Genomic DNA, 15471 nt, shown 5'->3' with positions numbered 1-15471 from the left:
ATTATATTATTCTCTAACAAAGAAACTCACACACACACACACACATACACACACACACACACACACACACACACACATGTACGCACACATACATACACATACCTACTGAAAAGCACGCAAACATAAACACACTCGGTTGCACCCTCCCCCTCCCCCAAAAAACCTTAACAAAACAAACACATAATACGCATTCAAACATGCAAACACTGTTTCACAAACGCACATACTCACTAACATAATATTCACATTCACTCCAACATACAAACATTCGATACGTGTGACACCACACACACAAAACACACACACACACACACACACACACACACACACACACACACACACACACACTAAAACGCTATCAAACACCGAAATCATCATCTGTCTCTTTTAGTTATGTTTGAGTTCACCAGGCCTTTGTGACACCACCGCCATGGTAAACCTCCAAAGGCACATTTCTTCATGAGTAATGAAAAAAATAACGTCATCATGATTGTCGTTGTTAAAATACAAACACTTGTTCACACACTCGCACCCACACTCACCACAAACACACGCACACACGCACACACACACACACACACACACACACACACACACACACACACACACACTCATACATGTACGCATACACATGCAAGCACGCAAGCACGCATACACACACACATGCGCACATTCACTCTCTCCCTCCATTCCCTTTATTTCCTTCTCCTTAAAGAAACCTTTAAGTTTACTTTACCTTTGTAAATTGCGAGTACAAAGCAAAAACATCTTATCTGCACAAATTTAGACTGTCTTTTTTTTCCTATATAAAAGTAAGGAACTTTGATTCAAATTAAGTGGGCTTTGGACTTTGAAACTTTTGCCTTTAAACATTTGATTTTAACTTTCTGGGTATGAAAGCCTCTCTTATTTGTTTTTTGGTGGGGCTATCATGACCAAGTAGTTCTCACCCATGTGTCATTTTTCTCAACTGTCCTCAGTACACGATGCAATGGAGTGGCGAGGGAAGGAAGTGGCTGGCCGATCCATTGAACTTCACTTGACCACCAAAGGCACCCTGGAGGTGTTCACGACCACTGGATCGCACATACGCTCCATCAAGATCTCTTCCATGCAAGCAGTTGATGTGAAGATTTCCTCCAACAAGAAGAGGACAACAATGGTGTTCATTATCCCTCGGGAGTACGACTTGGTGAGGGACCAGAATTTTAAATTTATGATAAAATAGTAATGAATGAATTAATTACATTTTATTGTTTCCTGTTTGAAAATTTGGGTTACAACGGCCAATGTACAGACATGCCTATATACATAATTGTAAACGTACACGCATAAATGCATCCATACTTTGCTTAACTTTACTTTTCCGATCCACCCGCCATCTGAATTCTAGCCCTTTGGCCTGATAAATACATCCATAAATACACAATATTACACCAATACAGAACAATTTCTCAAACATGTCATTGCTGGTTGCCACAGTGCATCATCCTGGTTTTTTAAAGTTTTTTTTTTAGCTAAGGTTGTTGTGTCTTGCTAAAGAACACACCCCAGTGACCACCCATGTATACCTCGTGTAACCAACACTTGCTTGACATTACTTTTGAGTTTGAACTCACTACTTACTTAGCCTCTGGAGCCTCTTTGTTAAAGTTCTGGTGTGGTCTGCTCCTTCTGAGTGAAATAATGTGTAAACTCTGTCAGTAAAAAGAAAAGTAAAAAGTAATAATTACAGTCCAACCTGCTTTGACGACCACCAGTAATATAGCCACTTCCCATTTTGCTCCTTACATTTTTTTGCTTACATGAAAGTGACACAGTGTAAGACATCCATCTATTTAAGACAGCCATTTTTTTTATTGACAACAGGTGACCTTCTTAAACAATTATCAATGCTCTTATTTTATGTTTCTATGTCTCCATCACTAGGTGGTTGTTTTCCCCAATGAACCTCTTAGGAATGAGTTTGAGAACATCCTGTGTGACTTTGCCACGGGCCACAATGTGGGTGTGAACGTGATTGCTCTGAAGTTGCAAGACCTTCTAGACGCAGCCACCACCAAGGAGAAGAGAAACCAGATGCTGGAGAAATTCTTTAAGACAGTCTTCTCTGAGGTGGGCACTGAGTGGTTGGCAGGTGCTCTGGTGTAGTTTGCTATTTCTTTTTCCTATCAAACACCTATTGTCTTCATCTCTCCTCCTTGTTTTCTTTGTAATTTACTTTCTAGTAACACTTCTAGCCTGTAGTTGGTTGGAGGGCACCACTGGTAGGTTTTACTTCTTTACTTTCCCACTTTGTTGTTTTTGTCTATCTGTCCTACTTTTTCCAAGCACTAAATAACCATTATTGTGTCGATGTGTTTTTCTTTACTCAAACAAAACCAAACAAAACTCTGGTGTAGTTTGCTATTTCTATCCCATCAAATGCCTATCATCTTTGTCTCACAACAGAGCGCTCTGTTGCCCTTATCTCTCCAAGCTTTCTTTGTATGTTGCTTTATTGACTGTGACCTCGTAAGAGCAGAGTTTTAGGTGTACAGTTGCTATAGCTTTGTGACATACATGACACACAAAGTGATGAGATGGCTGTTGACGAGGTACTTTTTTGGAGAAACTGAGACTCGTATTTTTCAATTGTGTGAAATAAGTAAAGATTTTTACTTTGAACACACCCTCTTTGGAACAGAAGGGAAACGGTGAGAACAAAAGGTCAATATTTTGTGTAGAGGGCCCATCCATTAAAAATTTAATCTTGTCCTTTTATTATATTTCACCTTATCTTTTCTTTCCCACCTCAGGCATTCCACATGGACTATGACCCGAGTCTAGACAGCGGTCAGCTGGACATGAAGAAACACAGCCAGGAAATCTTAGAGGTGGGTCAATAGTTAGGATGAAAAGTGGTCCCTGGAGGTAATTCTTTACTTTTATCTATTTAGTTTGAGCAGTTGGTCAAAGGGCACCACTGGTCCGATAAGTCTTATTTCTTTGTTTTCCTCTTGTTTCTGTCTGTTTGCCTTTCTTTTCACCCGCATAAGGTGCCTGTTATTGTTTTAAACAACTTTCTCTTTACTCAAAAAAGTCCAACAATCATGTGACTGAACCAAAATAATTCTCTGCCCCACAGATTGAACTGTCCAAAGAAGAGTTTGCTGAGGCAATGGCTGTCAAGGCCAACTCTGACTTTGTGGAGCACTTCTTCAGTCTCATTGACTCGGATCGCAATGGCTACATCTCCTTCCGCGAGTTTCTCAATGCTGTTGTCCTCTTTTCCAAAGGTGAGCCTGTTTCTTTTTTTTAACTTTTTTGTTCTAGTTGGATGTAAAACTCTTTTATCAAGAAAACACAGAATTAACAAGGTGATCCTTATTGGCTTATAAGATAAGAACAACTTGAGAACTTAAGAAATCAATAAAGTTTACTATAATGTAACAAGTAACAAGGTGACATTCCTCTGATGGAAGGATTTTTATAGTCCTAAATATTTTATACACCCACTGACACAATCTCGTGGGATAGGCCTACAATTTCCCAGCAGACAGAGATGCATGATGAAGTAGCTCACCATACTGGACGTGACAAAAAAAACAAACCATACACCACAGATGTGGATAAAATTTTATAGTAATATCAGGAAATTCTACAATTCTGATTTCAAAATAGGATCTCGTGATGAGTAAAGGAAATGAAATATTAAAAAGTTTAATGATTAGGTCTGAGCCTAACAAGTGGAGAGCCTTTAGAGCTCACCACTCTAATGATGATTTTCAAAAGGAAATCCTGGCTAGGATCCTAACATTAAACAGACTTTTGAATGAATCATAAAACAAATACTTAACACATACTATTTATTGTTTTCTCCAGGCTCCATTCAAGAAAAACTGCAGACAATGTTTTACATGTATGACATTGATGGCACTGGCTACATGAGCAAGAAACAGATTGGACAAATGTTTAGGTGAGTCAGGGGAGCTACTGGGTGTTTGTGCAGAAAAGATCAAGCTAGGATGTGAGTGTAGAAAATAGAGGCAGAGATACTGACATACAAACTCACATACACACACACATGCGCACGCACACACACACAAAAGCAATCTTAGGACCATGTCTCTAACTTTAAAGAGGAACTCCTTTTACCTCCTTTCCAGGTCTCTTGCAATGTTCTGTTGTCTGCTTTCATTTCCAATTTCTGCCCCCACCCCCTCACCTCCTTTGCCTCCTCCTCCGGGCTCCTGACTCTTTCTGCAGCCTTTCTACTGCTACTCCTTGGCTCCTTCTTACTGCTGTCTTTCAGCCACACCCCTGATCTTCTGGTAGGAAAGATCTACACCTAGCCTTCTCGGACAAGGACGAAAAATCTCGGAGGGCGCGTGTGAAAGTTGCGCACGTTAAAGATCCCTTGGTGGTCTAAAATCGATAAGAGTAGGTTTTGGCCGCCACCCGGGCAAAATTCAAAATTTCCTACCAACTGAAAATATTAGGTGTGTCCCGCGCGTTCATATGACCTTATGCAGTTGCGAGCGCCGTAAAACACTTTACCAAAAAAAAAAAGAGGAACAATGTTTTTTCACAATGCCCAAGTGGGCAGTTGGTGAGTGCTCATGTCATTGTGTTGTCTGCTCCTTCTTTCTCATCAGAAACTTATCGTCCTCATCTCTCCTTCTTTTTTTTGTGTTTGTTACTCTCTTGTAACACCTCTAATCTTTGGCATTTATATGACCTAATTGTGTTGCAAGTGTCGTAAAACTTTTACTAAAACAAAAAATAGATGTCCAAATATAGTCATTTTTCTTTTTGTTTTCAAATTATAACAAACCCAGGTCCCTTCTGGAGATGGCCCAAGGGGACATGAGCCAGGAGAACGTGGACATGCTGGTGAGTTCCCTGTGCACTCAGTCAGGACTCGCACCCAAGGACAGATACTCCTTTGAGGACTTTTGCCAGCTGCTATCGCCTCAGATGGACAAACTGTCGGATTCTTCCTTCGACTGGAAGGGTGAGTTGATCTTTGGAAAAGAAAAGATGGGTTGTTCTTTTTTTGATAGTTTGTTGTTTTGTTGTTTTTTTGGGGGGAGGGTGTTTTTTTTTGTTTGTTTTCTTTTATGTTTTTAGTAACACAATTAGGTTATGTGTATGCAAATGTAAGTGTGTGTGTGTGTTTGTGTATGAGTGAGTGTGTGTGTGTGTTTGTGTATGTGTGTATGTGTGTGTAGTATTTCTACACTGTATGCCACCTTAAACGTTAATGTTTTTATAAGCATTTCATTTATTTCAATCCTTAGGCTTGACCAAAGTTGTTCCAAGTGTACCAAAGGCTAAAAAGAAGTGAGTAAAAGTAGAAAGTCTTTGTAATAATGTTTTCATTCTACAATGATCATTGTTATTAGGATGCACAGTGGTGAATGGCGCTAGGTGTCACAACTTTTGATGGTGATGCTGTCATAATTTTTTAAAATATCATAAAACACTTTATTAAGTCAGTGTTATTTACTTTGAAGAAAAGAGTGATTTTAAGACTTAAAATCTTTTTTTCAATTTCATGGATATTTTTTGCCGTGTATTTGTATGTTGGTATAATGTCTGGACTGATAACAACATTGGTATTTTATATATCAGCGTTTTAATTTTTAGAGTATTTTAAGTTTAACCAGCAGAAGAGTACACAGTCGAAAATTCAGTAGTTTTTCTCATTCCATTAAGTTCTGCCTCACACCACATCCCATTCGTGCCACCACAGCCCCAATGGTGACTCTGACATTCGTCACCGTGCATCCACCACTTCACTGGTGGAGAATGGAAATGGCCCAAGAGTCGTTCGCAACTTTGAAGCCGTGCGTGAACAGTACACTCCTCTCAAGGCCAGAGTGAAATTGGTGAAACACTTTATTGAGAACTACCGGACCCACATCTTCTTCCTCATCCTGTTCTACGGCATATGCTGGGGACTTTTTGCTGAGAGGTTCTACTGTGAGTATTGGATTTTATATTGTTCAACTTGTTGGATTTGTCGTTGCTTGTGGTCACTCACTACTTTACTTTTATTTTCTGATCCAGCAGCTATCTGAGTTCTAGCCCTTCGGCCAGATCACATAAAAAATGGAAGTTCGAGTCTGTGGAGTCGAACCTTTTTCATCTAGTAACTACATTTTTCTGTTAGGATGTAATGTAAAGCCATCTGCTCCATAGGTAATCTTAGTTGTGCAAATTGGATCTTAATGTAACGTGCAATCAAATTTTTCAGTGCCTTGTTCTGAGGAGATTTCTAATTAAGTATTCATTATGCCTTTAGCTGCAGTTTTGTGAATATCGAATTTATAATTGTGCTATATAACGTCAATCGTGAGCATTAATTTAAACATAAGACATTTTTCTGAGTACAGGAATAGTTATGTTGTTTTTTTTGCTTGTGTGGAAACACTGCTGTCTTAAATTACAGTTTATAACTTGGCAAAGGTATTTCTGCTTGTTCTGTCTATTTTTCTAAACCTTCTACGGTTGATTCCAACAAGGAACATAGCTTTATCAAGTACAGCAAGTGTCTATACTGGGATGTTGTCCAGGGGCTCTCGTGGCCTAGAGGTTAAGGTGTTGGCCTCTCACTCAAAAGGTCTCGGGTTCGAATCCGGGTAGCGACCGAAAAATTTCCTTCTCTAAATTTGTCTCCTTTCACCTCATTTCCTGCTCTCTAGCAATGTTCTGTCGTCTGCTTTCGTCTCCACTTTCTGCCCTTACCCCGTCACCTCCTTTGCCCCTTCCTCTGGGCTCCTGATTCTTTCTGCAGCCTTTCTACTGCTACTCCTTCGCTTCTTCTTACTGCAGTCTTTCAGCCACACCCCTGATCTTCTGTTAGGAAAGATCTACACCTAGCCTTCTCGGACAAGGGCGAAAAATCTCGGAGGGCCCGTGTGCAAGTTGCGCACGTTAAAGATCCCTTGGTGGTCTAAAATCGATAAGAGTAGGCTTCGGCCGCCACCCGGGCAAAATTCTAAATTTCCTACCAACTGAAAATATTAGGTGTGTCCCGCGCGCTCATATGACCTATGCAGTTGCGAGCGCCGTAAAACACTCTACTATAAAAAAAAAAATATGGGATGTAGTCCAGGTTGACCGTGGCAGGCATGATCAAAGCCTCATGCCTTTTTCACAGTCTGAGTTGTTTACATAGGAAAATAAGTCAACAAAGGGGATTTTACTCTTAACCTTAAAGGTTATTGTTTCACAACTGAGAAATGACCTCCCGTTAGTAAAGAATGATCTTGTAATTGGTCGCTTTTAAGCACAAGGGGGCTGTCCCAAAAAAAGATTCCCCCGAAAAATGCTGTTTTGAGAAAAACAAAGGTAAAGTTTTTGCCCCTTGTTCAGTTTCTTTAAAAGACAAGGAGAGTTTTCTCTATAACCAAAAAAATATACATACCAATGAAACCAAACTTTTCCAATAGGTAGGGCAAAGCCCACTTTTGGTGTAGGTCAAGATTTCTGGAAACCCCCAAAATCTGGGTTAGCCCGCTTGTCCTTAAAAGCGACCAATTGACTTGTAATTTTTTATCATGTCCTTTGATGTTCTCAGACTACACTGTGGAGCAGGAGCATGCAGGATTCAGGAAACTCATGAGCTATGGCATCAGCATGACCCGAGGGGCAGCAGCGAGCATGTCTTTTACTTTTAGGTTGGTGAAAGGTTCATTTAGCTTATTTTGCATTCTCTCCATCTCTCTCTGTCTGTATCTTTTTCCTTTTTGTCTCTTTTACACTCACAGAATACAAATGCAGATCATTAGTCTATCTATATGAGGTATACTTTCTAGCCATCCCTCCTTCCATTATCCCTTCATCCATCTACATAGTATCTAATATGGCCAGCAATTATGGTGTTATGGTTAAGCTCTTCTTCTTACACACCAAAGACATAAGGTTGATTCCCAGATAAAGAACATAGCTTTATCAAGTACAGCAAGTGTCAATACTGGAATGTAGCCCAGGTTGACCCCAGCAGGCACATGCCTTTCTCACAATCTGAATTGCCTACTTAAGAAACTACAGCCAACTAAAGGGATTTTACTCTTAACCTAAGTTATTGCTTCACAATTGAGAAATGACCTCCCTTTTTTCAAGAGTGATCTTTTTGATGTTTGTATGGTAGCTTGTGAGAAGCATCTGGAAACATTTTAAGCCCCGGTTTACACGCTTGTCCAGAACTGCTTTCGTCACCCAAGTATAATGTTCTGGAGAAATATGTTTAGAGATAATATCCTAATATTGCTGTTTTCAGTTCTAAAGCAATGATATGTTCTCTTCCAGCTTCCTCCTGCTGACAATGTGCCGTAACACCATCACCTACCTGAGGTCCACTCCTCTCAACCAGTTCATCCCATTTGACTCCCACATTTCTTTCCATAAGATTGTGGCATGGACTGCATTGTTTTTCTCTGGTATGTCAGCCGTCTTTCATGTTGCTGGGATTTTGTTGTTGTTGCTGTTTATTAAGAAGGATGTTAGGAGCTGGGAGTTGTTGTTGTTGTTGTTGTTGTTGTTGTTGTTGTTGCTGCTGCTGCTGCTGCTGCTGCTGCTGCTGCTGCTGCTGCTGCTGCTGCTGCTGGTGAGATGGTGGTGTCTTTTGTTGTTGTTGAATTTTCGGGGGGGGCAGGGGGGGGGGGGGGGGGGGGGGCAGAAAGAGAGGCATGGCAAGGTGGGCAGTCTTAGACCAAGCTAGTAGAGATGTATTCTTCAGGACTACAATTTTGAATTTACTCTCAAGCAAGTAGACTAGTTAAAATTAAAATGCTCTGTCACATCTCCCTCTCCTTATAGCTTACATTTACACAAGAAAAACCTAAAAGGAATCTTGCAACTGACAAAGCTGTTATACTTTTTTTTGGGTCTAAAATCATTGTTTGGCATATTTCTGAAATCAAAATTAGTGAGAAGTGTCTTAAAATCTTAAAATATTAGCTGGTATCAGTTTCTTGGTTTGTACACTACTGGTTGGCGTGTGTGTCCAAAAGTCCTGATTTGGATCAATGTTGTACATTTAAATTATTCTTGTTAGTTTACACTGATTTGCTGACTTACTACACCAGCCAAACATAAACATGAAGCTAACTGTCATTGTTATTTTCAGCTGTTCACATCATTGGCTACAGCTTCAATTTCTACCACCTGGTCACACAACCCACCCGGTTCCTGTGTATCTTTAAGAGTCTTGTCTTCAGGTATGTATGATACCCTACTGTAAGCTCGTAGTTCTCCATCTTTCAAGTCAGCACTTCCAATGACTAATGAGATAGAATGAATTGTTGAATCTAGCAATAAGTCGCTGTCAGGTCTTCTTTACTTTTTCTTTGTCATTTCAGCTTTTCTGGGGTTTTTTCTTTTTATTTGTACTAAATGACTGTTATTGTTCTTAAGGGCTTTTCTTTTGCTTGAAAAAAGATTTTCTGTACTTCAATAGCCTATTTCTAGTTATTCATTTTTTTTCTTTTGCTTCTTCATTCTTTCCTTTCAATGTTGTCTTTAGATGTTTGTATAATTCAAAGGGATTTGAAAACTCATTATTTTTGTTGAACCTTACTTTGCGGAGGTTGTGTTCTTTTGTGGTAATTATGAATGGGGAGATGATGATTGCATGTTTCTCTTGAAAAGAAAGTTTTTGGGTGAATTGTTGGACCCATTACGTCTTGTTTATTTATTTATTTGTCAATTGAAATTTGTTTACAATTATCATTGAAAACCCTTACTTTTATTATTTGAAATGTTCATGGTCAAATAAAGATGTTGATAATGAAAATAAGAGTTATAGATGGTGCATATACCTGTTTAAAAGTAGGCTCTGAGTGTTTCACATTTACAGTCACGCTAAAGACCATATCACATTCCAAAACTTTCTGAGCTAGTTATATTGATTATATAGAGGAAGAAGAAGTGGGGGATGGGGGAGGGGGAGTATAGAAAAAGGGAGAATAGGTGAAGAGGAAAGAGGGGTGAGAGTAGTAACGGAATATGCAAAGACAGACAAAGGGACAGTGGCTCAGACATGTTTTGAAATTGTTGTCATACAAATCTTACAAGAATCATGAAGTCAAAGGTTTACTTATTTGTTTTTATTTTGTTTTTTCAGAAATGAGTATCCGTTTACTTTCCAGGAATGGCTTTTCTGTACCATGACAGGTAGGTATTTACTGAGAGAGCAATTCATGAGTGCTTTGGTTTGGTCTGTCGTGTGTCTGTATAATTCAATATTATTGTGTTTCCTTACTTATGTCTAGCAGAATGTAGCAGTTGTTGGGCTGATATGCTGCAGATTTTGATGTTGGACATGGGCATGATTATAGTGCTCCCCACGCTTGTTTCTCACTAGAGAGGGGGAGAGAGAGAGAGAGAGAAGAGAGAGAGAGAGAGAGAAGAGAGAGAGGGAGAGAGAGAGAGGGAGAGAGAGAGAGAGAGAGAGAGAGAGAGAGAGAGAGAGAGAGAGAGAGAGCAAGCAGCACGGGGAGGTGTAGGGCAAAAAACGAATGATTACCTAAACGTACAAATCTTTTTTAAATTACTTATGTTGTGTGTTCACAGCTGCAAGAAAATTTTCTCTTGGAGGTAAAAGTTGTTCTCTTTTAGAGAATCTATACTTTCTTTTTCTTCCTCTCTTTGTTAGAAAAATGTGCAACTTTCAGTTGTAACAGAATGAATCATCAGGAAACCTTTCATATTTTATTACCAAAGTATTATTCAACTTTCTTTTTCAGTTAAATATGTGGGAAAATTGTATAACATTTTACTCTGTAGAGTTCTCAGGGAATTTTTTTTTTCCGTCAAAGTTCCAGTAAACTAGATATTTCATTTTTTTTAAATGCTGGTGAGAGTGGGACATAGAAATTAATTAATAATATTCAGATTTATCTTTTTCCTTCTTTTTGTTATTTTTGCTTTCATTCTGTTAACCATTATTTCTTAAAAAGACCTCACCATTATTCTTTTTGTAAATGCATGTTCACTTTTATTCATCTTTCCATTCACTCTTTCAGTCTCCGCCCTCATCCCCCTTTCATTCTCTCTCTCTCTCTCCCTCCCTTCTCAGGTTTCACAGGGGTGCTCCTCGTGCTGGTTCTGTGTATCATCTACGTGTTTGCCACACAGACAGCCAGACGTCACATCTTCAACCTGTTCTGGCTCACTCACAAGCTCTTCATAATTCTCTACGTCCTCACCATCATCCATGGTGCTAGTGTGGTCGTTCAGGTAGGGTCAAAAGATGACAAAAAACAGTTTGAATTAGTTTTAAGCCATCAGGTTTTTAAACAAAAAGATCAAGTGTCAGACAGGGGCTTTGGGGACACACTGTTAGCTCAGTTGATATCGTGCTGGACGCTTGACTACTGACCAGAAGGCCCTGGTTTGAATCCCCAACATGACATTCTGAACGTTGTTTTGGGAAGTTTTTAAGCCTTCCACCGATTTGGCTTGGTCCTATTTAAAGATTGATGTTAAAGTTGAAGGTCTAGCTTCTTGTTACAATGTTGAACTAACTGATGTCCATCCTTTCCTTCTTTTTTCTCCCCCCTCCCTCTCTCTCTCTCTCTCTCTCTCTCTCTCTCTCTCTCTCTCTCTCTCTCTCTCTCTCTCTCTCTCTCTCTCTCCCTCTCTGTCTCTCTCTCTTTCTCTCTCTCTCTTTCTCTCTCTCTCTTTCTCTCTCTTTCTCTCTCTCTCCTTCCCCTTCTTCTTCCTCCCCCCTCTTCCTCCCCCTCCCTCCCCCTACACACGCACACCACGTTTTTTTCTTTACCTACCATAATCCACAATCTCTCCTTCATTCCTTCATTTCACAGAAACCGTTGTTCTTTGCGTATTTCACTGGTCCTGCTATCTGGTTCATGGCAGACAAACTCATCTCCCTGAGCAGGAAGAAAACTGAACTGTGTATCATCAAAGCACAGAACTTACCCTCAGGTCAGTCTTTAGCTTTAAATAAATAGCAACAAAAGAATAAAACATGAAAAAAAAACCAACTTCTGGAAAATCTGAATTGCTTGTCAGATTGCCGAAAATGTTGCTATGAGTCGCACTCTGAGTAAAAGTCTTTCTTTTGATGTGTGCACACATCCATGGTAGTCTGATTTTGTGCACTTTCACCTGCAGTGGTTTACATGCTTTTCCAGTAATATATTAATGATTGGTCGAAATGGAAGGATCTGCAACAAAAAACAGACAAAAAACAATAAACGTGATACAATAGCAATGAAATATCTAACAGAGACTAACTTGTGCCAGTAATTTGCATGATATCTGTTTGGGCTGCATTTAGTTATATTTACTCCTTGAAAACAAGAGCTTTTGCAAAGATGAATTTTCACACAACCAGATCTCTTTGTTTCTTGAGACAAACGATGATTAGTTTAAACTAGAGCCATTGCTGAAAGGAATTTTTAGATAACCAAAATAACAACCCAATTTTTTTTCTTTCTTGCTTCCAGATGTAACCATGATAGAGTTCAAACGCCCCCCTCGCTTTGAATACAAATCTGGTCAGTGGGTCCGCATTGCATGTCTGAACCAGGGTAAAGATGAGTACCACCCATTCACCCTGACCTCTGCCCCTCATGAGGACACACTGAAGCTTCACATCCGAGCCCTCGGCCCTTGGACCTGGAATCTCAGATGTAACTTCGAGGATGAGAACATGAAGGATCCCAAGGCTTACCCTAAGGTTCAGAAGTGGCACAGATTTTAGCTTTTATTTTGTGGTGGTGCTTCAAATCGTACAAAATGCAAATAGTTCATTTCAGAAATTGAATTTTTTAACCTATCCGCCTGTGCTTTAGTGATTTGAGTGATAAATTTTAATTAGTCTGAAGTTTGGGTTTAAAAAGGATCCAAAAGACTTAATATTTTCTCTCTTAACTCAACCTTACAACTTTATGATGGAGTAGATTCTGTTTTTGAAATGAGCTCTATAATCTCTACAAAGGTACTGAATGTAAACAAAAATAACAACTGAATCAGCCGCATAGAGCCAACATAAAATGAAGTCTTTGTCAAAATATCCTTATGTCTTCCTTATTTGACAGTCTATAAAAGTGTACTCACTTCTCCAACTTAAGGCTGATCACATTACCTTATTCTGTTTATGGAAACTTCAGAATGTTTTTACCTTTTTTATACGGCCTCTTGTATCAAAGACAGCAATTTTCAACTGTTGTGTTTTCTCCTCCTCAGCTGTACCTGGACGGTCCCTACGGTGCAGGTCAGCAGGACTGGTACCAATATGATGTCAGTGTGCTCGTGGGGGCGGGAATCGGCGTGACTCCATATGCTTCCATTCTCAAAGACTTTGTCCACATGTCCTCTATCAATATGCGCTACAAGGTGAAATGTCAGAAGGTGAGTCTACCAATAAAACTCAGTGTCTTTTGTTTTCAAGGAACAGCACTGACATAGAGTTAATGTTATCCCAGTGTCACCCCATTCCTCCTCTACCTTTCCCTTAATTCTGCACCTTATACCATGTATTTAAATATTTGAAAGATGAATAATTAGGAATTTGAGGGAAACAGCTGTGCTGGTGAGCCGCTGACATCAAATTACTTTTTGGCAATTGCCGAAAACAAGTCTCTTTTACCAGCAGTTTATTCATTAGATGAAGAACTATCAAAATAGGGTTTCTGGTTTTGTTTTAATGACCCATTTAATGATGTTTTTATTATTTTTAGATTTAGCTCAAAGAAGAGCCGCATCATAGAGGGTTAACCCCCCTCGGAGATAATGAGTTAAGGTATAGATTTTAAATTTCTTACAAAATGTTTTTTTTAATAGATTTCAGCCAGACACCAACAAAACAATTCTCATCATCCCCTGATTTTAAAAAACCCCAAAAAGTTGAGTTATTGGCGGGGGGCATACATCTAGCTGACCCAAGAAGGGCCACACTTTGTAGCAATACAGGAATTAGAATTACAGCTTCTAGATTCTGGACTAAGTTTGATCCTATATTATATCCTACTGTATGGTTTTTTATTCCTGCAGCTGTACTTTATCTGGATCACCGGCAGCCAGAGACATTTTGAATGGCTGATTGACATCCTCCGAGAGGTGGAGGAGATTGACACACAGTGCATGGTGTCCATCGACATCTTCATCACACAGTTCTTTCAAAACTTTGATCTCCGAACATCTCTCCTGGTAAGGCTTTGGACAAAAGTGGACTTAACAGAATATAGTTTGAAATTGATAACAATAATACTGATAATGATAATGATAATAGTAATGTTTATTATAATAGATAATTAGATAAGTAAGTCTTAAAGAACTTGTCAGACTGTTAACTGTTAGTATACAACAAGCCAGTTCAAGTGGCTCAAGGTATCGTTCGATTGTTTACAGTCATAACAAAAATCTACCTAACAACGTCCAATTCTTGTTATCTGTATTCAAATAATATGTTTGCTACTTGAATAATTCATTTCGACTCAGCTTGGTGTTTGTTTTCTGTAAATAGGTTAAACAAGAATGGAGTTATGAGGACTATTGTGATGCTGAAAAAATGGATGACAAAATTAGCTGCATACCAACGGGGATTAGACTTCCTTTCTAAGAGTTTAAACTTGTAGGGGGTGGGGGGGGGGGTCCTTTTAATGTTTATAAAGGATACGATGTTCAGGGGGATGAGGGGGAGTATGATGGTGTCTTCATAAAACATGTATAATTGCTTTTTTTCATGTACATTTGTATGTTATTTTGATGTGCTCTCCAGTATGTGTTTGAGGAGCATTTCCAGAAACTGAACAGTGGCAAAAGTGTTTTTACTGGTCTGAAGGCCACAACGCACTTCGGTCGACCCCAGTTGAACAAGATCATGGAGGCAGTTCACAGGGCTCACCCTCAGGTTCGATGTCTTGTTTTGCTGCTGTTTTATAGATTTTGAATTTGTCGTTGTTCTCCTTATCATTATCATCATTATCATCATTATCATCATCATCATCATCATCATCATCATCATCATCATCATCATCATCATCATCATCATCATCATCATTGTAGACAGAAAAAAGACCAAAAACGATGAAGACTGTAGAATTTAAAAAATCATCGTCATCATTATCATCATCATCATCATCATTGTCTTTATTTAAAGAGCAGAGTAGATAGGGAGAGTCTCGACTGATTTGCAGACTGAAAATATAAATAAAAAAAAAAAATTCCTGTTTGTTAAATGAGCTGAACGTTTTGCCACATTGGCATCATCATCATCATCATCATCATCATCATCATCATCATCATCATCGTCATCATCGTCATCATCATCATTATCATCATCATCATCATCATCATCATCATCATCATCATCATCTTCTTCTTCTTCCTGATCATCGTTGTTTTGTTTTTCTCCTCCTACTTTTCTTCATCCTCTTGCTCCTTCTCTTCATCACCATGTAAACTCAATACTCACCTTTCTCGATAATCTGTTTTCATCTCTCTCTTTCTTTC

The 15471-nt window shown here is 39.1% G+C and overlaps 1 protein-coding gene across 1 annotated transcript in view; it reads left to right on the top strand.

The window, feature by feature from the left end:
- Positions 1–15170, top strand: part of LOC101855136 (dual oxidase) — a gene marked incomplete in the record, with an annotated part of 42514 nt that extends 27344 nt beyond the window's left edge. The window contains 18 exon segments of the mRNA XM_013087603.2: positions 981–1192; positions 1930–2115; positions 2799–2876; positions 3128–3278; positions 3865–3958; positions 4821–4996; positions 5283–5325; positions 5738–5967; positions 7568–7667; positions 8299–8429; positions 9119–9209; positions 10115–10164; positions 11069–11229; positions 11817–11937; positions 12462–12694; positions 13204–13368; positions 14011–14166; positions 14738–15170. Of these exon segments, the coding sequence (XP_012943057.2) occupies positions 981–1192; positions 1930–2115; positions 2799–2876; positions 3128–3278; positions 3865–3958; positions 4821–4996; positions 5283–5325; positions 5738–5967; positions 7568–7667; positions 8299–8429; positions 9119–9209; positions 10115–10164; positions 11069–11229; positions 11817–11937; positions 12462–12694; positions 13204–13368; positions 14011–14166; positions 14738–14908 (2549 nt within the window).
- Between the last annotated feature and the right edge of the window lie 301 nt (positions 15171–15471).

Source organism: Aplysia californica, unplaced genomic scaffold (genome assembly GCF_000002075.1).
Source record: "Aplysia californica isolate F4 #8 unplaced genomic scaffold, AplCal3.0 scaffold00608, whole genome shotgun sequence".
Taxonomy (NCBI): Eukaryota; Metazoa; Mollusca; class Gastropoda; order Aplysiida; family Aplysiidae; genus Aplysia; species Aplysia californica.
The sequence above is the reverse complement of the archived record's forward strand: the minus strand, read 5'-3'. Positions and strand labels throughout refer to the sequence as shown.